We start from the raw sequence: 25,395 nt of genomic DNA on the forward strand, positions 1-25,395 counted from the left end.
ACACACACACACATACACAACACACATTTTATGCATACACACATTCTCATCCATGCACACACAGGCCACCATAGCAAAGAAAGTTTGGGCTTCCATCTCAGTAGTATAGCCAACATTTAAATATTGGTTTTAACTGAGGGCTGACCATCAGACATGTTGTTTGGGACCATGCATGAAAGTAGCTGTTTGCACACATGTGTTCAGGGCTGCATGTCTGGGAGGAGGTGTGCTGTGCCATGGTGTTAGGGATCCATCCCAAACCAAAGCAGCTTGATTGTCATCATCATGTTCCCTACCCACAGAGCTGGTTCTCAACCGGAGCATCTCCATCTCAGAGAACCGATCCCTGCAGCTCACTGTGCTGGTCAATGATTCGGACTTCCAGGGTCCAGGGACAGGTGTTCTCCTCCTCCACTTCAATGTGTCAGTGCTACCTGTCATCCTACGCCTTCCCAGCACCTATTCCTTCTCTGTAAACAAGGGGGCCCGCCATTATGCCCAGGTGAGCCCGTGGCCCACTGTCTGCCAAGGTGTTGGGAAACCCCAGTGGTGGGGTTCTTTATTTAGCAGATCAAAGGTAAGGTTTGGGGTGGGTGACTCCCCTTCCCTAAGCTACCCAGTGAGAGTTACTCAGGTGGAACCACAGACACAAGGCAAGGGAGGCAGTGGTCTGGGTACTCAGAAAAGGTCTGGGAGCAAGCAGGGTTGGGAGCTTCTTAAACCCCTCTATTTTTGCCCTTTTCCTCTTTATTTCTTTAAAACATTTTTGTGCTAATATAAGAGCAATGTAAGTATGAATGCTGACTTGGAAAAGATGTCCCTAGGGGATTGTTAGGTTAAAAAAAAGTGGTTTGTAGGAATGACTATATTTGTGCAAAACCAAATTTTTCTTGAAAATTTTTTTAAGTCCTTTTTTTAATTGGTTGTTCAAAATATTACAAATCTCTTGACATATCATATTTCATACATTAGATTCAAGTGGATTATGAACTCCCATTTTTACCCCAAATACAGATTGCAGAATCACATCGGTTACACATCCACATTTTTACATAATGCCCTATTAGTAACTGTTGTATTCTGCTACCAAGCATACAGAATGTGGTTAACAGTGATGCCCTTCTGGGGTGAGGAGGAGGGGAATGGTTCTGCTTTTTACTTTCTATAAGAGCATTTGCTGGAAACATTTCTCTGTATTTATATTTGCCATTGGGAATAATAAAGAGAAGTAGAAAGATAAAAGTAATAAATATTTGTTAAAGAAGATGAGGAGAGGGAACAAATAATCCTTTCCCTTCATATACACCAGTGTGTGGAGCATTTTGATCCTGCTCTTCCTTGAATGTTTTTCTTAAGCATTTTTTTAGTTTACTTGCAATTTCAGCATGCATAACTTAGCGTATTTTCTCCTAATGGAGCAACATGTGATTATGTCTTTTTTAGAATGTCATGTTTAGGGCTCTTTCCTTTTGTACCAGTAGTTTCCCAGTTCCAACAAGTGATTCTGTTCCCCATCAGCTCCTGGCAGCCACTTGGGTCCAGCATAAAAGGAACCTCTCCCTGGGATATATCCAAGCTCCCTGCCTGGTTGTTCCCTGAAGCACTTTCATGGAGGGAGGGGTTAGAGATAGGGGCAACAAGGCAGAGGGGCCTAGGGATCTCAGAGAGGGGCTGAGAGAGAGCAGGCATTGCTGGAGATGGTTCAATTATATCTGTCAGACTTAGGAGACAACAGGGGCCTTAGTCTCAGTTCAATATCAGATTCAATGTGATTCCTCATCCCCTCCTCAGTTTTTAAAAGTAAATTGAGGTCAGGGATCTTTCGGACAGCTTTGAGGATCTTATGAGAAGATGGAAGAGAACTCGCTCTGCAGGGGAAAGCAAGGTGGCCCAGGAGGCAGGTTGGTGGTGGTATCCAGTGGCGGCTTGGAGGCACTGGTTTCTGCTCTGACCTAAGTGCTGACCTCTAGGGCTGGTTCTGCACCCATAAGCAGGGCCCTGCCCCATTCTACCACTTCTGAAGCTCTTGGCTTTAAGCTGCTACCACCATAACTCTTAACTGAAGTAGCCAAAAGGTAAAAGTTTATCTGTCTAGCTCCAGAGCCTGGTGTCCTGGGAAAGAGGCCCCTTGGTCTCATGTGGGACAAGCAGCCACACTGCATTTGTCATGTCAAGAGTCATGTCGTATCCAAATGCAGTACTGTGACTGTGACTAGCAGTTGGGTAACTGAGGTAGGGTGCGTTACCTTCATCTCTGGCTCCAGGACCAGGGGCAGCCAGTTCCTTGGTGCACTGAGCAGACCTGGGCAGGGCAGAGTTGTGGCAGGTGGCTGGGTCTGCAGATTCTGTGGGAGTGGAAGACTTATCATTGAGGAGGGCATGAATGCTCCAAGGCTAAGCTGGAAACCATTTGGGGGCTCAAGCTGCCCAGAAGCCTTTCTTGCTATTTTCAGGCCAATCCAGCTGCTTGGCTAAGGTGTTCCCTGTGCCCCTCACCTAGATTGGGAAAGTCTGTGTGGAAAACTGCCAGGAATTCAGCGGCATCCACGTCCAGTACAAGCTACAGCCATCCAGCGCCAACTGTAGTATCCTGGGGGTGGTCACCTCAGCTGAGGACACCTCGGGGACACTGTTCGTAAATGATACGGAGACCCTGCAGCGGCCCGAGTGTGCCGAACTCCAGTACACCGTGGTGGCCAATGACCGGCAGGCCCGCAAGCAGGCCCAGGCCCCGCTGCTTCTCACAGTGGAGGGGACATGTGAGTGCCACAAGCCATGGAGGGATGGCAGAGCCTACTTCCCTCACCTGCTGATGGCTTCCCTGAGCCATCAATGAGAATAGCAGTGCATACTGCACAACTTAACTGGAAGGAAGGACGATGTGGGGGTAGTGTGAACCAGCTTAACCCAGAGCAACTGTGTGGTGAATGGTCACCACTCCTCGCCAGTCAGCACATTCTGTATGTGCTCTTTAGGGCTGCCAGGTAAAAGACAGGATCCTGCTTAAGCTTAAGTTTCAGGTAAATAACTAGCAACTTATTTGTACGGGTTAAGTGTTTCTAATCTGAGATGCTCCAGAATCTAAAACTTTCTGATCCCCAACATGATGTCACAAGTGGAAAATTCCACATTTAACCCTGTGGCAAGTTGCAGTCAAATGCAGGTATACCAAAAATATTATCTAAACCTACCTTCATGCTGTGTGTTTAAAGTGCACAGAAGTATAAGTGAATTTCTTACCCCCCAATATACTCATTGTGATATGAAAATATCATAATGATAAAGATCTGGAAAAAAAAAGCATTTCTGGTCTCTCATATATTAGATAAAGGACACAGCCTTTTGGATATGTTCTGTGCAACAGCCATTGTGAGGTTTCTTGATAGTCAAACCTTCAAGTATATCTCACAGAAGAGGTATTCATCCTTTATCTGAAACTCAGGTGTAACTGGGCATCCTGGGTGGTGTTTGCTCTGCCTGGTTTTCCTCACATCCCCCTGTCCTTACTCCCTGCTCCCCCCAAGCAGCTGCCCACATCTGTGATCCTCATGTCCCATCCCCCATCCTGTTCCCAGTGCTCTCAGGTCACCCCAAACTTCCTGGTCTTGTGCTGCTCTCTCCGTGGGTACAGGCTGGATGCTGGGCCCAGGCTGGCCCACTGTGACCAGCTTGTCTGCTCCCCACAGATGTGGCTGAGAAGGAAGGCTGCCCCCTATCCTGTGCAGTCAACAAGAGGCGGTCTGAGTGTGAGGAGTGTGGTGGCCTGGGCTCTCCAACAGGCAGGTGTGAGTGGAGGCAAGGTGATGGCAAAGGTAGGTCCCAGGAACCTTAAGGAGACTGGTGCTGGTGGCTACCAGGAGTTAGGGTTGTTGGAATATACAGGGTCCTGCAGGCCCTGCTGGCTTCTACAGTGACCCAACAACCTTGTCCCTTGTATGGCTTCACAATGCCAGGATAGAGGGGAGGGTACGGTCATGAGGGCCTTTGCCATCCTAGAACCCTGGGTTGGATTCACTCCAGGCTTTGGAAGGTCTGGGCCAACGTTTGGTTGTGCAAAGAATAGCATGGCTCTTTCAGGAGGTCTCAGACTGGAGGATATAACACCAAGCAGGAGGGACCATTGTTTGCCTCACTGAGTGTGCCTGTGACTACAAAGGCCCTACTCATAGTGTCACCTAAGGGGGTTCTGGCCTTCCTGATCTCCATCCCAGGACTGCCCAACCCTTCTTGCCCTTGGAATCCTTGCCTCTCTCACTCCTCGGGGATACTTCCATTGGTGTTAAGGTTTATGTAGTATTTCTCTGCATAAGCTTCAGTTTGCCTCTTCCTAGAGGGGCAGGGTCAGCTTAGGAGGCTGTGGGGAAGTCTGATAGGAGTGGGGCTCTTCCACATGGGGTGACAGCCTACCATGTTTCGTGTCATAGGGATCACCAGGAACTTCTCCACCTGTTCCCCCAACACCAAGACTTGCCCTGATGGTCACTGTGATGCCGTGGAGAATCGGAATATCAACATCTGCCCCCAAGACTGCCTCAGTAAGCTGCCCACTCATCTCCAGTGGTGGTATTTAATCAGTGTGCATGGGGACAGCTAGCAGTAGAGAGACTTGAATCTCCCCTGCACACAAAGTGGCTATATCCATTGGTTTGCTACATCAAGCTGCATTGTGGATATAACTCAATGGTAGAGTACCTGCTTAGCATGTATGAAGCCCTGGGTTCAATCCCCAGCATAGAAAAAAAGATAAAAGTGTGCTCTGTTAGTTTCACTAAGCATGATTCATCAAGCCAAGCCTCTTTCTAACATTTCGTTTAAACAAAACTTGGGATCCTGGTGACTCCCAGTGTCACACTGGCTGACTCACAGGGCTACAGCCCTCACATCCTGCTGGCTGCTCAGGGCCAACTTTTCCTTTTGGATACCTAAGTACCCATTTTCTGCTTCTGAAAAGTAACCATGTGGAGTGTTTTCTGGGACTCAGCAAGGATCCTGGGCAATCTGGTTTCCTCTCCTATCCCCCATGGCCAGAGAATCATCTTGGGAGCATTGTGTCTAAGACCCCTGCCCAGGTGAGCAGGGCTTCTGAAGTTACTACCGTTGCTGGGTCTGACAACACCGTTGCTTGCTGACATCCAGTGGGGATGGGTGCTTGTTTCCTTAGGACACTACTTTCATAATCTGGGGACCCAGAGGTGGCAGGCTACCCTAGAGGCTGAATGGACTGTGTGTATCCTCAGGGGGCAGCATTGTTGGGGGACATGAGCCAGGGGAGCGCCGGGGTATTAAAGCTGGCTATGGCATCTGCAACTGCTTCCCTGAGAAGAAGAAGTGCTTCTGTGAGCCAGAGGACAGCCTGGGTGAGTAAGGGATTGGGGCCCCTACTCAGAGCCCTCCCCCTCCCTGAGCCCTAAGGAGGGTTTCCAGTGGCACTTGTGAGTTTCCCAAAATGAGGAGATTACAGGGAGGCTAGTGAACCTCACAAGTCTCCTCCACCCTCTGGGTCTCAATTTCCTCATTGGAACAACCCTGGAGAAGGCTTAGGGACCCCTGCAAAGTTCTTCTGGTCCTAAATTTTCTAATGAAGGATGGGGCAAAAAAGCTGTTCTTCCTCCAAATAATTTGTTATCTGCCTAGATTGTCTCTATGTAGGGCTCTTGCTGGGCCCTGACATTGTGCTTGGGACCAACCCTCCTAGCCAAACCATCTAGTCACACCTTCAGAAGCTGCAGATGTTGTAGGAGGTGGAGGCTGCAATGACTATGCTGGGGGAAACTTTGATGCCTGAGCCCAGGGACAATTTCCTGGTATCTGAGTTATTACAGGGCCCTAGGTCCAAAGCCTTAAGTGCTTTTTTCCTCTCCTTCTGCTTTTTTTGTGAAAAAAAAGTACCAAAGATATTTGAAGCAGAGGAAAACTTGTTGCTCACATTCCTTTGCTGTGACCTCAGCAGGTTTCTCAACCTCTCTGACTATTTTACCCTCCTCTCTGGGAGGGTACTAGCAGGTTACCCTCCTACTAGGGTAGGGGGCACATACACAGTAGCACCTGAATTCAGTGGGTTCCATTGGCCAGCTCACAGGAAACTTATCATTGTGCCCCTGCTGCAGGCCCATTGTGTGATGAGTTGTGTCGCACAGTGATCGCAGCAGCTGTCCTCTTCTCCTTCATCGTCTCAGTCCTGCTCTCTACCTTCTGCATCCACCGCTACCACAAGCATGCCCACAAACCATCCATTGCCTCTGCTGAGATGACCTTCTGTCGGCCTGCCCAGGCCTTCCCGGTCAGCTACTCCTCATCTGGTGCCCGCCGGCCCTCACTGGACTCCGTGGAGAACCAGGTCTCTGTGGATGCCTTCAAGATCCCGGTGAGGGTCCCCAAGAGATCTGGGAGCAATGGGAAAGTGTAAAGGAGAGAGACACATGGGGTTTCCTTACTACTCATCTGTATCTCACAGCTTGGGGCTCGGCAAACAGCCCACAGGTGACCCCATGCATCCTTGCCCACACACCTCGCATCACCACCAGGAGGCCCCCTGCCTGCCCTGAGTTGCTTTCCAGTGGAGGAGACTGGCTGTGAGACAGGTGGTCCTATGGGTATAGTCTGATGGGTACTAATTTAGACAGACTGGGATGTCAGTTGTGAGGAACCCAGGGAGGGTAGAGTGGGCCCCACTAGTAGGGGAGGTATGAACAGAAGCCCTAAGGTGGAGGCCAAGTAATGAAGTCCCCACAAGCCTTCTTAGAGGCTGGAGCCCCTATGGGTAGGAGTCAGGCACAGGAGGCCTGTGTTCTGCCATAATTTCCATTCTGTTGGGAAGCCTTGGGCAGCAGTAGTCATAGGTGTGGCCTGATGAGGTGTTATCCCATCCAGGCCAGATGTGTTGGAGGGCCAGGGTGCAGCCAGGGTGCAGCCATAGGAGAGCATGTCTGCTGGTGTGGAGGAAGAAGGCACTGAGGGTGGGGAGGACCATGGCAGCCAGAGCCCACAGGCATCAGAGCCCACTTCTGCTGGAATCCCGCCCACCAATCCTGACCAAACCTCCCCTGGTCCTGCCATGCAGTCTCTGCCCTTTTCTTCCAGGTGGGCCTGCCCCTTCAGCATCCTGCTGGCAGATATTCTAGGAGCTGGAAGCCAATCTGGGTTTGGGGAGTAGCCCAGGAAAGTGCTCTGAGGGCCTGGAATATGCAAACAAAGTGAACCAAGAAGCTTGGGCAGCAAGCATTATGAAGTATACAACTTTGCAGGATACAAAGTACTCAGTACCCAGTGGCCCTTGGGCCCAAGCAGGTCCCATTTCAGGCTAGAAGATAGTTGGGATTACTAGGAGTGGCTTTGCCTGGGGCCTCAGCCCTGGGGCATGTTTGGCAACACCCAGTCCTTGATCAGAGTCAGGACCACAGATGTGGTTCCTGCTCTCTCCCTCTGGACCTTCCTAGTCTGTAATTCCTATCCCCAGCAGCATCTTGGCCCTTCAGCAGGGCTCTGGGATGAGCCATCAGAATCCTCCACAAACTCAGTATGGGGTTAGGCTGCACAGAAAGGCTGTGCTGGCTGGGTACTGGATTTGTCTGGGGTTCTTGGGGAATGTAAGATAAGACCAAGATAGCCCAGGAGCTCTGTGCTGTTGAGAGGAGGCCACCTGCACATGCCATGCAGATATCAGAGAGGGTGACTCCGGAACTAGAGTAGTAGATTCTACTGAACCATCTTTGTGGATGGGGGAACCTAGCAGAACTATCATGAGCTTCAAAGAGACTTGTACAAGGAGTGCACATGCCTGGTGCCAGCACGGTGGAAAGGGGTTCCTGACAGGCTTTATCCCCATCACAGTTCAAGTACCTGGGGCACACCTGGATCTGGGAAGGTGTCCAGAGAAATCATAATTGAGACTTGGTTGGGAGGGCATAGAGGATGGCATTCCAGACACAGATTAAGTGGGGGATTTGGTGATCCCATGTATCCAAGATGGGCCCATGAGAGGGGCATCTGCTTCCATGCTTCAGGTTAGAGGTTTCCCAAGGAGCTCAGTGGCACTTTTGTTGTTGTTGTTGTTGTTGGGACAACCACACAGGGAAGTTGCCCTGGATGTTTCCATTATAGTTGAGGGTTCTGGGCTAGCAGGTGGCCTCAGCCATGGATGCCCATTTGGTCCTCTGGGAACCTCAGGGGAATCAGGAAGAACAGAGCCTGAGCTGCAGCCGACATAAGTATTCATGGGTGTCAGGCAGTCTCAGGACTAACTTGAGAAACAGGGACTTGCGTCCTGAGTGGTTCAGGCATGTTCAGTAGACTGGCATTGAGTCCAGACCCCCACTTGAGGAAACCCACCATGGAAGGGCACTCAGGACCTGGCCATGAGCTTCTTTTTTAATGGAGCACATATCATTAATCCTAGTTTAGATGATGACCAGTTCTTCACATGCTTGCCCTTTTCCATGGACGGGGGGCGGTGGGGGGGGGAGCTCCTTGATGGCCTTGCCTTCATCCTTTCCTGTTCCTTCACACATTTCTCTCCTTTTCTTCTGTCCCCACCCTCAACCCCAATGTAGGAGGATCCAAAGTGGGAATTCCCTCGGAAGAACTTGGTTCTTGGAAAAACCCTGGGAGAAGGCGAATTTGGAAAAGTAGTCAAGGCAACAGCATTCCGTCTGAAGGGCAGAGCAGGGTACACCACTGTGGCTGTGAAGATGCTGAAAGGTACTCATCTAGGCACGTGCATAGGCACATATTGGAGTCACCAGGGTGTGTGGGGCCCATTGCTGTTAATGAGCAGCCACAATCTGGGCATCTCCCACAGACATATGCTAGCTGGGTACATGGCCAGTGGTCCTAGGGAAACAGAGTAAGGATTTCTTCTTAGAAGGTGCTAAGGATGCTATTTCTGCACTGTTGTCCATGAAGAGTCTGGGGTTTAAAAAACTAACTCATTTTATCCTATCATCCCAGATATAGAGCACCTATAAAAATTTAAATATAGTATATAATATATAATTATATAAAATAATATAATTATGTTATAATGGTTATAGTGTCAAGTAATATCATATGTGTAAGCTCTAGATTATGATTTACAACCTATTTTAATGCACCTATATGTCAATTTCATTGAAATATTTGCAGAATTGAAAACTTAGGACTCAATGGGTTAAAAAGCTCCTTGTTTTTCAGCTGACAGTTGCCCCCACCCAAATCCAGCACATTCATTTCTCTCAGCTAAGTGTCTGCTAGAGTCATGGTAAAGAGATCCCTTATAAGGATTGGCCCAAAATCCCAGCAACCCCTATAGACTTATGACCATTCATTCCTTGAGTTTGGTTCTTGATGGGCATGCCCACCTTCCTGCACAATACAGGCAGGACTCTGGGCAGAGGCTGTGGCTGCACTGGGTGGACTACATAGCATAAGGTGTTTCTAAATAGTTCCCTAGACCCTCACACTAGGTTCAAACCCAGATCCTGTGAAAGAGCACAGTTAGATCCTTGTAGTCTTAGTGCAGCCCAGCACAGTCCTAGCCCACCCAAATCTAGTCCAAGGAGAGGAGTTCTAAAGTCCTATCTTTCATCTCTTCCTCCTCTCCAGACAAGTGTGGGACAGAGAAAGTGGTGTGACATATTTTAGCCACAGCTTCTGACTCTACCAGTTCCTCCACTCCTAGGCACCTGATGGGAGCCTGAGCATAGCTCTGGTCGCCCCTGGAATGTATGTGCTTAGCAGGCCTTTCTGTGAAATCTGGTCATCTGCACAGTGTGCCAAGTACAGTTAGGCTGTCACAGGGGAGTGTGGCAAGCATTCAGAAGGCCCAGGCCAGATGTCCTGATATGCAGCGAAAAGCTAACCTGCCTTACTCAGGTGTGTCCAAATTGGTTTTCTGTGGCAACTAGCCCAGTGTGAGCTCCAAAAACACATGTGTGTTCAGGCACATTGGAAATCCCAGTATTCCTGTAGGGCTCCAGGCACATGTCTCAGAGAGGAGAGGAAGCCTAGCCTCACCTTTCTGGTGTTTAGGGACATTGAGGAGTCCTCTCACCTTCCAGAAGGATTAAGGAAGGGGGTTTTCTGCAGGCCACTGTCTTCTAAGGACTATAACTATAGGGACATGATGCCACTTACACAGCCCAGCCCTGACAAACTTTCTGCAGAAAGGTCTAGCTTACATGGGAGCTTTCTCCCTGGGTTCTTATTGCCTGGGGCACATGAAGTCCCTATTGGCTGTGGGGAGCCTTGAGCATCTGGGTGCTACTCTGTGCGGGAGATGATAATTTGTTCCCCACTCAGCATGGCCACACAAGGAGCTTCCAGGAGGACCCATGTGCAACATGCTGTTTGTGCTACATTTCAGAGAATGCCTCCCCAAGTGAGCTGCGGGACCTGCTGTCTGAATTCAACCTCCTGAAGCAGGTCAACCACCCCCATGTCATCAAGCTCTATGGGGCCTGCAGCCAGGATGGTAAGGCTCAATAGGCAACTGCTGGGCATAGGACAGGAACTTCAGGTGGTTCCATTCTCCCTCTTCTCCCCTTTTCTGTCCTCTCCTTCCCTGTCCCATTTGCCCTTTAGAATCTTGGGCTTCTGGCTCCATCTGTAGCCTGGAGCTTGGGTCTGGCTGTGTCCACTGACTTAGCAGGCACTTTCTGTCAAAAGGGCTCCCACCTGTAGCACTTCCTGGGCCTGCTGGGGCTGCTCAGAGATCTCTGATATGACATCTCAGTTGTCAGCACCTGTTCCAGGCTGAGCACCCAGGGCAGGGAGCTCTAGAATGGATAGTTCATCCTGGAAAACTACAGGATACTAGGTGTGCCATGACCTCCTGGTAAACTCTAATAGTAGCCCTGCATAGCAGGAACGTTAGCACCGTCTCAGAGAAGGACACAGTATACCACCCCATCTGTTGTTTTTCCAAGCCAAGTGTGCTGCCCTGGGGTTCTAGCAGAGGTCATGTGAAAAGGACAGGGAACAATAGGTAAAAGGCAGCAGGCACCCAGCTCAGTATCATCATAGCTCAGGGCTGGGCCTAGGATAGGACTGCAGCCCTGGGAGCCACGGAGGGCAGGTGGGAATAGGGAGATGACCTGGGAGCAGAGCCAGGTACAGCCAAGGCAGAGCTATCAGACTTGCACAAGACTGCCTCAACCAGTGCTCCCTAGCTAGTGTTGTACAGGACCAAAGATTTAGAAAGGCACAAAGTCTTAGTATCAGGGAGGGGTTTCTCCTAGGGCAGGGATGAGCACAGTGGACATCTGTCTTAGGAAGCTTGAAGAAGCTTTCACAGTATTTTGAGGGGGCTGGTGCCTACACTGGCATCCTGATTCAAGAGTGAATAAAACTGAGTCAAGAGTGAATAGGGTCTTCCAGGTCCTCACAACTCACAGAGCCTCAACCGCTCACTGCCTAGAACAGTACTATGCCTGAGCCAACTTGCTGATAGTGGCCTACAGCCTTTCCCTATGCCTGCGCTCCCAGAAGCCCAGAGCTGGCATGGCTTTACATGCCCACAGGTGCCTCTCTCTCTGCCCCCAGGGCCACTCCTTCTCATTGTGGAATATGCCAAGTATGGCTCCCTGCGGGGTTTCCTCCGAGACAGCCGCAAAGTGGGGCCCGGCTACATGGGCAGTGGAGGCAGCCGCAATTCCAGCTCCTTGGACCACCCGGATGAGCGGGCACTAACCATGGGTGACCTCATCTCCTTCGCCTGGCAGATCTCAAGGGGCATGCAGTATCTGGCTGAGATGAAGGTGTGTGCCATTGACACTGTTGCTCTAACCCACCTAGTCCAGCCCCTGCCCTCTACAGATCCTGGCCTGGGGGTTCCTGATGTTTTTTTTTTCCTCACAGCTTGTCCATCGGGACTTGGCAGCCAGAAATATCCTGGTTGCTGAGGGCCGGAAGATGAAGATTTCAGATTTTGGGCTGTCTCGAGATGTTTATGAAGAGGATTCTTACGTGAAGAGAAGCAAGGTAATTGTTTGTCCTGTCTAGCAACCCTGGATTAGGGGTAGGGTTAGCTGCGGAGGGGGACATGTGGTACTGCTGGGTGTCACAGAGTGGGGTGTGCCCATAGAACATCTAGAAAAGATGAAACAGACTTTTAGATTACTGAACTTTTTCTAGACTTCAATCCCAAATCTTCCCTCAGAGACCCCATTAAGGCTCTTGCCGTGTCTGATCCTTCTCTTCCTGAGGTCCCTTCATGTCTTTTGTAGCCATTAATCGTCACTTTCTAAGGTTAACTAATTAATTCTGTAAAAAATAACAATCCCCCTCTCCACAGTTAGCCTTCTTGATTCTACAGAATAAAAGGCTACCATCTACCATCTGTATAACTTTATCTCTTTGCTTAAAGAAAGGTGAAATGAAATAAACAGAAGCTTGGCAATCATTCTATGCAGAAAGGAATGGAATGCTTCACAAGGAGGGTCTCCCGTAGAGGCCTGGGACCTTTGGGCTGGGTGAGCTTGGAAGTACAGGGAGTTCCTTGAAAGATGGAGTCCAGTTTAGGGTTCTTGGGAACTTCCTCCAAGCCTACAAAAAAATGTGGGACATCTGATTTCCCAGCATTGTCCTGTTCCTTTGGCATTTACCTCGACCCCCTTAGTTTTGTTTCTTACTCCCGAATCTTTCCAGTGATGGCCCAGGTGAGGCAAGTTCAAGGATCCCATTGACTAGGCATTTAGAGAGAACCCCACTCAAAGAAGAAGAAAAAAGCACACAAAGTGCAGCTTCTTATGATTCAGTTTTACTCTACAGGGTCAGAAGCAGTTTGTGTTGCCACTTATTGTGAGGAGCATGTTTGTCTTCTGAGGTTTCCGTTGTGACAGCATATCTCAGAACTGCTAAAGGGAAGTGGAAGGGGCTGCTCCCTGCACCAGGGATAGTGTGACAGCCTTCCTGTTGACACATGGATACTTCTGGAGGCCTTGTGTCCTCGATGGAGTGGATTGGACAAGGCATCACCCACAAGAGTCATTGCAGCCATCTGAGAGCACAGGCTGCCAGGACTCTGCAGACAGCATTGTTGAGAACATGGTCATGCTTCATTAAGTACATAAGTCCTAAAGAATATGTGCAAGAAAAATAAATTATAGCAAATGTTGGGTTAAAATCCAAGGCATGCATTTTTTAAATTAATTTGTTCTCAAGACTTACAGATAGTACATACCTATAGTTCCAGCTACTCAGAAGGATCACTTAAGCCCACAGGTTCAAGACCAGCCTGGGCAATATAGCAAGAGCCCATCTCAAAAAAAAAAAAAAGAAAGAAAGAAAGAAAAAGACTTACCCATTGAAAAACTATTCCTCAAGTTGCATTGTAAAAGATTGGTTTCCTGTCATGGGAGACGAGAGAGGCACTTGTTCAGAGATGCCAAAAGGGCCCTGGGAAGAGGGAATATTCAGCCTCAAGAGAAATGAACAGATTTCTCCCCTTAAGTCTTCTTCAGAAGAGCCTTTAGAGTTGGTTGCTACCAGAAGTCCCCAACACAGAGCTGGGATGTAGCTCAGTGGTAAAGTACTTGCCTAATATCTGCAAGGCCCTGGGTTCCATTCCCAGCAGGGAGAAAGAAAAGGGGGCAAAAAAGAAGAAGTCCCTAAGACAGGATTAGTTTTTCGAGCACATGTGCCTTGAGAACATCAGGACATATCTTGCTGGAGAGTTCTTGGCCCTCTATTTGCCCCATCCAGGACTTCCCAAAGCCCTCACATTGTTGCTTCCTTGGGTTTTTTTTTTTTCTTAGCAGAGATGTGGTGCATGACAAATCACCCTGTGTGGCTGTGGGCAACTGCCTAATTCCTGCCCCCATCTCGAAAAGCTCAGGAAATTCAGGCTGGACCTCCAGCTCCTTTGAGGCTGTGCTCTGCATTGTTAAGCCTATACTTAGGCCTTGGTACTCAGGACTCCCTCCAGAGCTGTAACTCTTCCACCCTTGGTTTCTAAAGCTTCAGAGTAACATTATTGCCTTTCTTCCACCTCCTCTTTAGGGCCGGATTCCTGTCAAATGGATGGCAATTGAGTCCCTTTTTGATCATATCTACACCACCCAAAGTGATGTGTAAGTGTGGATATTGCCATTCTGGGGTGGGGGTTACAGAGGCCACAACGCCCATCTGTGCAACTTGGCCAGGGAACAAGGCTGGCTGCAATACCAGCCATCTACAATGACCCCTGAGCTGAGGGATTTTAACATATTCATTCAACAATTGGTCAGGCCCAGGTAGCAGTTATGAAAACCAGTGGAATGGGAGCAGTTGGTCAAAAACCTTTCTCCCTCCATTCACCTTTTCCACACCTCCCTCCTCATCTCTGGCCAAACGTGGCCAAACAGTTCCCCTTCTGTGGATCTGTGGCAAGGTCAATTCAGGCAGAAGACCCTGAGCTGTTCCCCCACCCATAAGAGGGACTTGGGGGGAGCTTCCACTTGGAGATCTCCTTACGTGAGTTTTGGGCTGGTGTATCTCAAACTGCTCAAAGGTAGGAGCTAAAATTTGTTCTTTCAGGTTGGATGAAACATGATTGATTCTAAAAACATAACATGCTTGCTTCTAAAGTGTTCTGCAATCCATAAATATGCAGATCTTGAGTAAGATCTGTGAAAATGCCATACTTAAGCAGTTTTAAACAATAGATTCCTGATTATGTAACTTGAATTGAAAAATTTAAAGACAAATACAATGGGAAGATTAAAGTTACTTGGACCAAACTACCCTAGTGACTCCTGCTGGTTTCACAGGCTTGGCCATCCAGCATCTTTGGTGGTATAGGTATATATACTTTTTATAAGTGGGCTCATGTGATGTATGCTATTTTGTGATATTTTTATTCCCACTTCATAGTAAGTTTTCACTAACAGTTTAATATTTTTCTATAACATTTTTCTCCTCTAAGACTTTATGAAAATTTCCTGACACACAGAAATGGTGAAAGGAATGTCACCCTTGTAGCTCTTCCATGGAAATGGCTTGTGTGAGGATGTCAGCATCCATGGGTTTGGGTGCCAAGCAGGCAGTCCTTTCCCACTTCCATGCTGCATCCATCTGTGCAGCTAGACCCAGGCTGAAATCTGTGCACATGGGGCCATTCTGGCACTGGGGTTGATAGGGTCAGCAGCTGCTGGGGGAATGTATGTCTGGGTTCTAACAAGGATGCCCAGATGAAGACACTTACTGGTCACTTGCTTACCACAGGTGGTCCTTCGGGGTCCTACTGTGGGAGATCGTTACCCTGGGGGGAAACCCCTACCCTGGGATTCCTCCTGAGCGGCTCTTCAACCTTCTGAAGACAGGCCACCGGATGGAGAGGCCAGACAACTGCAGTGAAGAGATGTGAGCAGGGTTTGCAGCTGTCCTCTGACACGAGCACACTGGGCTTTGGATGGGAGGAGACACCATCACCATTTCCTCTCCACTCCTGAACAGCCCTGGGCCATCAACCCTAGGAAATCTGGGTAGTGGGTGTAACAGGACGAGGTTAGAGAGGCAGCCTTGGTTGTGGGGCAGATACGGGAACCCCTGGCTTCACTGGGAGCTAATGGGCTTTTGGGAACTTTTAAGAATGAATAGGAGCAGGGACCACTATAGTGTGAGCTTAAAGCATCCTGCAGGTTGCTTGAGGAGGAGCATGTGTTGGAGAGTCCCAGGTGGAGGCAGAGTCAGGCAGGGGCTGCCCTAGGGCACTAGAATCATGATTCTTTGTACCAGTTCCAAGAATCCTGGTGGAAAACAGATGAGAGAGGGCCATCCAGTAGCAAAGATGAGTTGGTCCACTCCTGTCACAGTCTGCCCAACTTGGGGCAAGGTGAACCATGCCAGGGCAAGGAGGTACTCCCTCCTTGAATGCCCTGGCTTTCAGTCAGCCTCCCAAGTACATACCCGTATCATAGCTTCAGAGCCCTGTGGCTTTGTGCAGGTTTCTGGGAAAGCAGGAAAGGTGCAAGACAAAGATGTGATTGATTGCCAAAAATTTTGTTCCTTTCCACACCTAAATCCCTTAGTTGGTTTATTCTTCTTAAGAGTTTTAAGGATTAGCACTTCCTACTCAGCTACCATAGTAGATGCAACATCTGGTTCACTATCTGTCAGTGTCTTTGTAATGAAAGATATGCTAGACCACAGTGCCTGGTGCCCTAGGCCCCTGAGTTCTCAGTGAGGCTCAAAGATATTAACAATGCATAAACATTGGTGATGTCTGGGTACAGAGCCCCCCAGAGGTATCATGCTGGTTGTGGTGGCCCTGCTGGGTGGTCCTAGAGACCTGGCCTTGCTGGGTCATCACTACCTGTCTACTCTTCCCTTCAGGTACCGTCTGATGCTGCAGTGCTGGAAGCAAGAACCGGACAAGAGGCCAGTGTTTGCTGACATCAGCAAAGACTTGGAGAAGATGATGGTCAAGAGCAGAGTGAGTCTAAGAGCTGTTTCCCCCAGGCAGAGGTGGAGGGGATTCCAGCCTCACCCCCAGAGCACTGGATTTAGGCTCTCTGAGTTCCCAGGGTGAGACCACACTAGGGCTGGCCAGAGGGAGAGAGTCATGCTGTGTATCAAAGGTAGACAGCAGATTGAGCCTGCTTCTCAAGCCAGGCCCCTTGAGCATCTTTTCATTTTGAAAAATACATGATTCTTAGCTTGTCACTTAGGAAGAGCTCCCCAGAGACAGGCATACAAGGACAATATTCCAAACCAAAGGAAATTTTTTGCTGTAATGAAATAAAAGAAAGTAGAATTGAAGCAGGCATCCTATATGCCTACACCCTGAGGTGTCTGGCTCTGGGGGTGGGCAGTAACTAGGGAATGGTGGGGACTGTGACACACAGGACCACTCCAGGCAGCCTTTCTAAAGGACCCCTTGCTGTCACCATGTGTGGTCTATAGAAATAGGCTCTCAATCTTCTGAATTTTAAAAGGTTTATGTTAAAGGTGGGTGTAGTGGTGCACATCTGTACTCCTAGCTCCTTGGGAGCCTGAGTCAAGAGTATCACAAGTTTGAGGTTAAACTGGACAACTTAGCAAAATCTTGTCTTAAGATAAAAAGGGCTCAGGACATATAAGACCCTGGCTTCAATCCCAGCACTGCACCAAAGAGAAAAAAAGGAAAAGGTTTATGTTACATCTGCCAGTTTTTATTGTTAACAACTCATTTAAATTTCCCAAAGCCCAGTGTGGGCCAAAGAAACTTGCCTGGGGGTCCAGCATCAGCCTGCACGTCTTCAGTTTACAATTCTGTAAGTAAATGAGAAAGTCACCAAAATTTTGGGTCGATATTTATTGAGTGACTATTATGTACTATATTCTATCTTATCTGCAAGTAAACAAGACTAGGTCCAGTCTACTCTTACACTGCTTACATAGAAGTTTCATCTTCACACTGGTAGATTTACTGAAAGTCATTTTCAAATTTAGTAGGGTGCACAACCTAGGCCTGCCCTAACAAAACTTAACATTGTTATTACTTGGGCAAATCTCTGATTTCTGTGAGTGCAGGATGGTCCTAAACAGAGGTAGTTGCTGATACCAAAGAGCTGGCCTTCCTAGAACAGTGCTAAGAAACATATAGGAAAATGCAGGAACCCTCTGTACTTGTTTAAGTAGGACAGTATAAGTAACTGGGGCACATTGTGCTTGGGAGCTGAAGCCTGTAGTAGCATCCCATGTAAAACCAATATCGGTGACATATGTCAGATTTCTAAGCCTTGATATGATATTCTAGATGGCAGAGGCCCTTGGAGGGAAGCTGAAAAGCATCCATCAGATTGAAGCTGCTTCTTGGTATGTGTTGCTTCAGCCTGAGTAATATGGCCACAGTGAGCTCTCCCAGGGCCTCTCCCAGTTTATAACTAAACTGGTTCCCCAACCCTCCACTCAGAGGTAGGCTGGACATGGCTGGATGTGGCAGACCAGGCTGTATGGCACCTGCTGCCCTGTAGGCCCTGGAGGTACAGTGCTGAGATAACACATTTGTCTCTAGGAAATGACTTTCCATGGGGAGAGAGGCAGAATAAATAACACCCAGGTCCAGGTAAGATAGGAGCCTCGGGCTCAGTGCCTGCCTCCTGGGTGAGGGGCTTAGGTCTTAAAGAAAGGTCGAGCGCAGAGGGGGTTGCAGACAATGCCTCTGCCCTGGCATCCAGAGTACTGGGGTATTTCCAGAAGTGGCCCAGGGTGGGGGTGACAGACCATTTTTCTCTTCCAGGACTACTTGGACCTTGCTGCATCCACCCCATCCGATTCATTGCTTTATGATGATGGCCTCTCAGAAGAGGAGACACCCCTGGTGGACTGTAATAATGCTCCCCTCTCTCGCACCCTCCCTTCCACATGGATTGAAAACAAACTCTATGGTAGAATTTCACATGCATTTACTAGATTCTAGCAACGTTGTTCCCTTCTGCACTCTTTACTCTCTGTAATGCTTTTTAAGAGTGTTTCCGATCTGAATGAAACCAAAGTCCACTCTGAACCTTTTTCTTTGTAAATGTCTGACTTTGCATCCAGTTTATATTCAGGCATTTTTGCAACTATGTCTTTCTAAAAGGATGTGAAAATAAGTGTCATTACCATACCGCCCAGCAACTTAATATGATAGAGAAGAAACACTTCAGGGCAGAATTCTCAGGGGACATTGAGAAAATGATGAATAAGTGACTTCCAGGGAGGGAAGCAAGACACAGTACTTCTGATTTAGTTACTTGGATAAATTTACCTGATCTGGGGGAAGATTTAAATTAGAAGTGAGCAGATGGCATCTCCGGCCTGCACGCCGAGGGACCCCCAGGTTCCTCCTGGGCTGGTGAGTGCCTCCATGAGGCTTCCCAAGTCCCCACTCCCAGCCATGTGTCCACCATCAAGGGCAGTGAACAGCTGGAGCCAAGCAGGCCCTGGGCAGGCATACCAGACTGCTGTTTTCACATCCTTCGCATTCCCCCTTCCCTATCACAACTGTTGTCACTTACAAAGCCAGTGCTAAACACTGGAGCCACTGCTTTTGAAAGAATGTAGTCTGTGGTGCTGTGGCCTTGCGATGGACAGTAAATATGGTTCTTGCCAAAACTCCTTCTATTGTCTTGGATTAAATACTTGAAATTTTTTTCTGCTTCCTAACTTCATCATTGACCATTTTGAAATCTTGGAGTTTCAAGCATTTCTCAAGCTGAGATTGTTCCTCCTGCATGCTATCGAACTCATGGAGTCCTCACTGGCTTTGGGTCTGGCACTACATACATGCCATGTGTGCTGACAATACTGTGGGGTGGCCTGCGTGCACCCTCCATGGGGAAACTCTTCTCCTCCATTATAGGCTGGGATGACAGATGAATAGGCCCCTTTGCATTACAGAATGTTTTTATGGAACGTTCCCACTTCAGTAAGCCATTTAATGCAGCAATGTGCTGATGCTTTATGCTGCTTCAGGAAAAAAGTTAAGCAGTTCAACAAATATGCATCAGATTTGAGAGTCTGAATCTCATAAAAGTCAAAATTGATAGTGTCTATTAAATTACATTTACCAAGAGAGCACGTGATATTTCCCCTAAGTAGAACAGTGTTTTGGAAACCTGGAACTCAAAACTGTTACTGTAATTGGCACAGAAAACGCGAGTTTGGTTTGAACATCAAAGGGAGTTTTGCCAAGGCCTTACTGTCTGCACATGAAGTTTGGGTTCTTCAGTGCAGAACAAATTATCTGTTTTCATTTTTAGGCATGTCAGACCCGAACTGGCCTGGAGAGAGTCCTGTACCACTCACGAGAGCCGATGGCACTAACACTGGGTTTCCAAGATATGCAAATGATAGTGTATATGCTAACTGGATGGTTTCACCCTCAGCGGCAAAATTAATGGACACGTTTGATAGTTAACATTTCTTTGCGAAAGGTAACGGAATCAGGAGGGGAAGAAATATGCTGACAATGGAAAGCCCACCGGCCCCTTTTTGTGTACATCACACTGGCCAAGCTAAGGTCAGTTTCTAGGTGGCAGACTCATTTTCAGTAGTAAGTTGTAACTGATTTCCAAAGTGGTTTTACTTCCAATAGTTGGGGATTTTCCCTCCTAACAGACATGCCCCACTAGAAGAATGTTCTGAGTCTTAGTGGTTAAATATTCCTTTCTCTTTGGCACCAGGCAGTGCCTCTGTTAGTCTGTGTCCATCATTAACCACCATGCACTCTGTGTTCATATGTGTGGGTCTGCCACTTGCTACCTTGTATAAGAAATTGTACCCGAACTGTTTGATTTTTCTGGTTGCCCAAACAATGCAACAAGGTTTAAACATGAAGCACACACACCAAAAAAGGCAGTCTGAAAAAACTGGCCAAAATGACCTTTGTTCAAAATGAGAGGCAGGTGGAGCCTGGGTGGTGGCATCAAAGCTCCACCAGGGATGTAGGGGAAAGGGGAACCTCAGGATAGGCCTCGGCTCAACATTTGAAATCCTGAGAATGGTTTTTAAAAATCATGTAGCCTTTTTTTAGTTTTTATCATGATTAAAATGATTCTTAGATTTAGCACAATGGAGAGATTTGATGCCTTCTTTGCTGTGTACATGGCGGCTTGAGGAAAAGGGGTCACCAGACATATTTGTCCCCACTGGGCTTACTACACTGTCCTCATATGTCTGTACTGGGCGACCACTATTCCTGGACCAGAACGGGATGAAGAAAGAGAGCATTTGGAGTGAGTGGAGTGTCCTCAGTCCCAGGATTGCTGACAGCAGAGGTCTTTTGCTGTGAATACCGCCATCCTGCAGTGCACCCCACTGTCAAAAATCAGCACCTCATCTTCTGCATTAGGAGTAGGTGGAGCTTGTGCACATTTTATTTGGTATCTTATCCACCCACTCCTAAAGGTACAGTGTGTTAAAAGTAGCATTGACAGGAAACCAAAGACTGCTACACTTCTGTTACAATTCTGATGTGAAGACAATGTTTTGGCTCTTATAGAGTTCATGTGAAAAGGCACATGGATGGGCTCTTCCTGTGTTTGTCATTTAATGCTGCTATAACAAGACATTTTGGTTTCTTCAGTTCTGATCATGACTCATACATAAGCTTCTTGTCATTCTCCACCACTAGTTTGTGGTCACAGACACTCAGCACTCCTCCAGGTTTGTGGGGGTGGCTCTTGGGAAGTCCCAGCAGCTCTTTTGGCTGTCCCAGCACTGTCACTTCACAGGAAAGGGTCGCATTACCAAAACACTGCCTGGTCTTCAGACTTAAAGCACTGTGATAGGACTTTTAAATAGTCTCGGTAAAATACTGTATTTTGTAGGCATTTCACAAACACAGTAAAATTATGGCACTTTGTGGCCAAGAAGGCTTGGATGAGTATGTGATAGAGCCTTATGGTATTTGTGAGTACACATGTGTTCTCACACATCTAGAGAGAGTTGGAAAATGCTTATTTGGACATGTAACATGGCTTTAATTTGGGCCATTTTTCAGATAGACTGTGAGAACTTCCTTTACAAATATCTGTAGTAGTGGCAAACTTTTGGTTTTCTGATGTGCTTAGTGATAGTTTTAGTAAATGCAGAAATAAGTATAAACTCTCAAATTATTAAAAATAAAAATGCCTACATAGTAAGTGTGAATTGTTACAGCAGGTTTGTTCTCATGGGATAAGAACTGTGGGTCCAAACAGATGATGGGGAATTAACACTTGACTAATAACCAGTTGTCTGTCTATTCCTGAATTATAAAAGTACCCCTACTTGTTAGTCCTATCAGATGGGATTTTCATATACATATATACAGAAGTTACTAAGTATTAAGTATTACCAAGTATTAAGTAGCAAACTGTCAGCTATTAAAATTTGTAAAATCCATTTATGAAAAGTTATTAAACCATACCATGTTAACTTGTTTTTGTAATCAAGGTGACTAAGGAAATAATTTCAGTTGTGTAAATAAAATTATGTGTCATAAGATGTGTAAAGTTCTTTTCTCTTTTTAACTTCATAGTTGGAAACATCAGATCTTTGATTCTGAAGTTTCCATACAAGTATTAAAATGTCACAAGAGAATGCATTATGGTAGCTACTGGGGACTGGATAGTGATCAAGGACCATGGGCCCTTGGTGACTTTACTGGCTTATCTTGCACAATATGCATTAAAACCTGGCACATGGATAATACCTGCCAAAGCTCAGTTAATTCCACCTTTCAAGGAATTCCTTCCTTCAGGCTACTTTCCCTACGATAAAGAAGACGCAAAGCTGAGTTTAGGAATTCCAATTTTCTAGCAATTCCTTGCAGCTCATTTCTTGAAACTGGAGTTGAGTTATATCAAAGAGAATATATTATTGAGTATTAAGTAGCAATCTATCAGCTATTAAAATTTATAAAATTTACATAGTCATGCATGAAGATCCATTAGAAAAGAAAAATTGCTGTCCTGAACCACTATGGTACTTAACACACTTACTGTTTCTGTTTGTCTTCTTGGTGTGTATTGGAATTCCTTGAGATATTCCTCCAGTCTGATCAGTTAACAAATGTGACTTGTTAGCAACAGAAATCTGACTCTGTGATCACATTGTTCATTGAACGCCAAGTGCCTACATCATTTCCACTGCACATGTGTGTGTAAACACAGGCCTGTGTGGGTATCACCCAGCTGCTGCCCCAGCCTTGCAAGGCCACAGCTCCAGGCCCTCTGTGTCTATATCTGCTCATAGCTTCCTCTTTCAATCTGGACCATGGAGGCTAGAAAGAAAATGAATGTTATGTTGCACAGGTGGCTCTGGGTAATATTTGTCCTCCAACTTCCAATGGACCTTTACTCATAACTGTGCATTTTATATCTCTAGAGTCAGTTATTCACTTCAGCCTTTGTCTAGGATTATTAAGAAACCCAGGCTGAGAAAAGCTAATGAAAACATCCCCTTTTTCAAGAGCATAGACCCTCCATGACGAATGTATGTTTTTTCGTTGTTTTCCCTAAAATATTTTTTTTTCACTAGTCTCCATGAAAGATTTCTTCTTGCCAGCTTATTTGGGGGGAAATCTAGTTGATTTTTTCTGAAAGCAGGTCTTGAATAAATACTACATGTATAAAAGAAAATTCAAAAGGGAAAGCATAATTTCCACCTGTACAAAGAATGCATTCTCCCATCCCTGGTTCCTCTCCTTCCTTCAAGCATATTCACACGTAGCCTATTTAGCTGTCCTTGCAACTGGAGGGTTGTTCCAGGAAGTCCTAGGAAATCTGTTCTTCCATGTCTGTGAACAAGGCATAGTAAGAGTGAGGCTGAGGGCACATACAGCTGTGCCCCTCACATTTCCAGTGTAAAACTTGATTTCTGTTTTTATGTACAGTCAGAAAGCCACTTCCCTCTTCTTCACAGCAATGGCATTGACTAGAACTTTGTAGAATCTCCCATCTCGTTAGGAGAAGAGAACTGGAGCTAGAACCCACATGAGGGACCATTTTAGCTAAGAACATAGAAAACACAACATGTGTAGAGAATGGTTCAATTTGGGCACATTGCTGTGTCCACAGAGAGGTACAGTGTGTGGCCATCTAAAGTTACAAGGGTGAGCTTCACTTCCAGAGTTAAGGAGGCAAACACAGTGAACACCACCCACCCACCCACCCCCAAAACATTAGTTAATCTTTGAAACTGTGATATTTTTGAGTGTTATGTCAAGTGATAAGATATTTTTGCAGATGTTATAGACTCTGTGAAATCACAGGACCTGGCCAATTGACCTCTCACAGCTAGAGACAAGACAGAGGAATCTTAACAAGGGCTACATCTCACTGTGGTGGCTTCAGGGAACTCAGCCGGACAGCATGGAGGGAGCCTGTGGCCCAAGACCACCCCAGCCACTGTGACTTCAGCAGTTCCCCACCAAACCAGGAAAGACCATAAAGCTACATTGAGCAATTCAAGTTAAAAATAAATGTCAGCAAACAAGGTAAGGAAAGTACATTCTGAAACAAACAAAAAAAATTGTTGTTTTTTTTTTGAGAAGAGTTTCTGTATTTCATACATAAGCAGTACTTTCCATGCAAATTATCAACTTCTTAAATAAAAATATGAAGCTTATTTTAAGTGTCTGAATTTTATCTTTGTCATTGCTGTAAAGAGTACCAAAGCAAGCATGTAAGTATGTCCATTTTGACTGCTCTCATTTCTCACTGCCCTCCAATCCTTTTCTGCATTTGCCTATGGAGGAAGGGATCTATGAAGGATTAAGAAGGGTCTAAGTCCAAGTGAAAAAGTACATAAGGCTGCCTGTGTTATCTCAGGCAAGCAACCTTGGCCAGAGGACTGTGGGGACCAGGTGGTGCCTCATCGTGGAGTCTCTCTTCTCACCAAGGCACTCAACTTCTCTATGTTTCATGCCTTTCTTCTGAGAATTTTAAAGAACTTGAGGATTTTTCTGGAAACTGTGGCTCCAGGTACTGGGAAACTGAAAACTTCAATTACTCAGAACCCCATGGTAAAGGAATACATTGAGGGTTTGGGGGACTTCATCAGTGTCTGGAAAGAAAGATGAATTACAGTTAGGGATTTTTAAGAATAGGAATGATGTTGTCGATGGAAGAATTCTGACTTCTCACATTTGAAAGAAGTAAAGGGAGTGTCATGGGAAATTGTATCTTTTGGAGATGTCCAAATAATTTGCATATACTGTAGTCACCCTTATTGAAGAGATATGTTCCAAGATCCCCAGGGGGTACCTGAAACCACAGATAGTACCAAACTATGTATCGATAACCAGAATGGACACTAAGTGACTAATGGATGGGTAGTGCATACAGCATATATATGCCAGACAAAGGGATGATTCATGTCCTGGGCACGATGGAGCAAGATGGTAGGAGATGTCATTAGGTGACTCAGAATGGCACACAATCTAAATGTGAATTGTTTGTTTATGGTTTTCATTAATATTTTCAGACAATGGTTGATCATGGGTAAATGGAAGCCTGGAAAGCAAAGCCACAGATAAGGGTTAACTTATCTTTTAACTTTGTAGAAATAAAGACTAAAAGGAGAAGCCCTTTATTCTGGTTTTGCTATATTAAGGGAGTCAGCCAGCATCACTTGTCACTTTTGGGCAGAGATTCAAAGGCAGGCAAAAGATTGGGGATGCTTTATAGTGGGTGGGGGGCGGATGGAGGTGTGTGAAGAAGGCTTCAGGTATACTGTGACTAGAAGTTGGTTGGGGAAGCTGTAGGCAGGTTAATTAGCAAAAAGGCATCTTACTGTTACTGGTTTAAGAAACAGTTGCTTTCTTTGGTTTTTAGTTGGAAATGAAGCAAAAAAATAAGGAAGCTGACAGTTATTGACCAATCTCTCTTTGTTCCGGGCCAACAGTTGTGATATTGTGGTTTGGTCTCCTGGGTTGGTTGCTGTATTTCATTATGGTTTCAATATTTGTCTCCTCCCAAACTCATGCTGATA

General features: G+C 46.6%; 1 protein-coding gene across 1 annotated transcript in view; it reads left to right on the plus strand.

Annotated features, from left to right (window-relative positions):
- Ret (ret proto-oncogene) overlaps positions 1 to 21,818 on the plus strand; it is a 51,483-nt gene extending 29,665 nt beyond the window's left edge. The window contains exons 6-20 of the mRNA XM_076835284.1: positions 303 to 502; positions 2,501 to 2,759; positions 3,687 to 3,812; positions 4,425 to 4,535; positions 5,238 to 5,357; positions 6,108 to 6,364; positions 8,550 to 8,697; positions 10,340 to 10,447; positions 11,518 to 11,732; positions 11,833 to 11,955; positions 13,975 to 14,045; positions 15,178 to 15,315; positions 16,288 to 16,387; positions 18,176 to 18,323; positions 21,066 to 21,818. Coding sequence (XP_076691399.1) covers positions 303 to 502; positions 2,501 to 2,759; positions 3,687 to 3,812; positions 4,425 to 4,535; positions 5,238 to 5,357; positions 6,108 to 6,364; positions 8,550 to 8,697; positions 10,340 to 10,447; positions 11,518 to 11,732; positions 11,833 to 11,955; positions 13,975 to 14,045; positions 15,178 to 15,315; positions 16,288 to 16,387; positions 18,176 to 18,323; positions 21,066 to 21,196 — 2,255 coding nt within the window. The 3' untranslated portion in view covers positions 21,197 to 21,818. The remainder of the gene's footprint in view (positions 1 to 302; positions 503 to 2,500; positions 2,760 to 3,686; positions 3,813 to 4,424; positions 4,536 to 5,237; positions 5,358 to 6,107; positions 6,365 to 8,549; positions 8,698 to 10,339; positions 10,448 to 11,517; positions 11,733 to 11,832; positions 11,956 to 13,974; positions 14,046 to 15,177; positions 15,316 to 16,287; positions 16,388 to 18,175; positions 18,324 to 21,065) is intronic.
- Positions 21,819 to 25,395: the final 3,577 nt, after the last annotated feature.

The sequence above is a fragment of the Callospermophilus lateralis genome, chromosome 15, assembly GCF_048772815.1.
Source record: "Callospermophilus lateralis isolate mCalLat2 chromosome 15, mCalLat2.hap1, whole genome shotgun sequence".
NCBI classification, from domain to species: Eukaryota; Metazoa; Chordata; class Mammalia; order Rodentia; family Sciuridae; genus Callospermophilus; species Callospermophilus lateralis.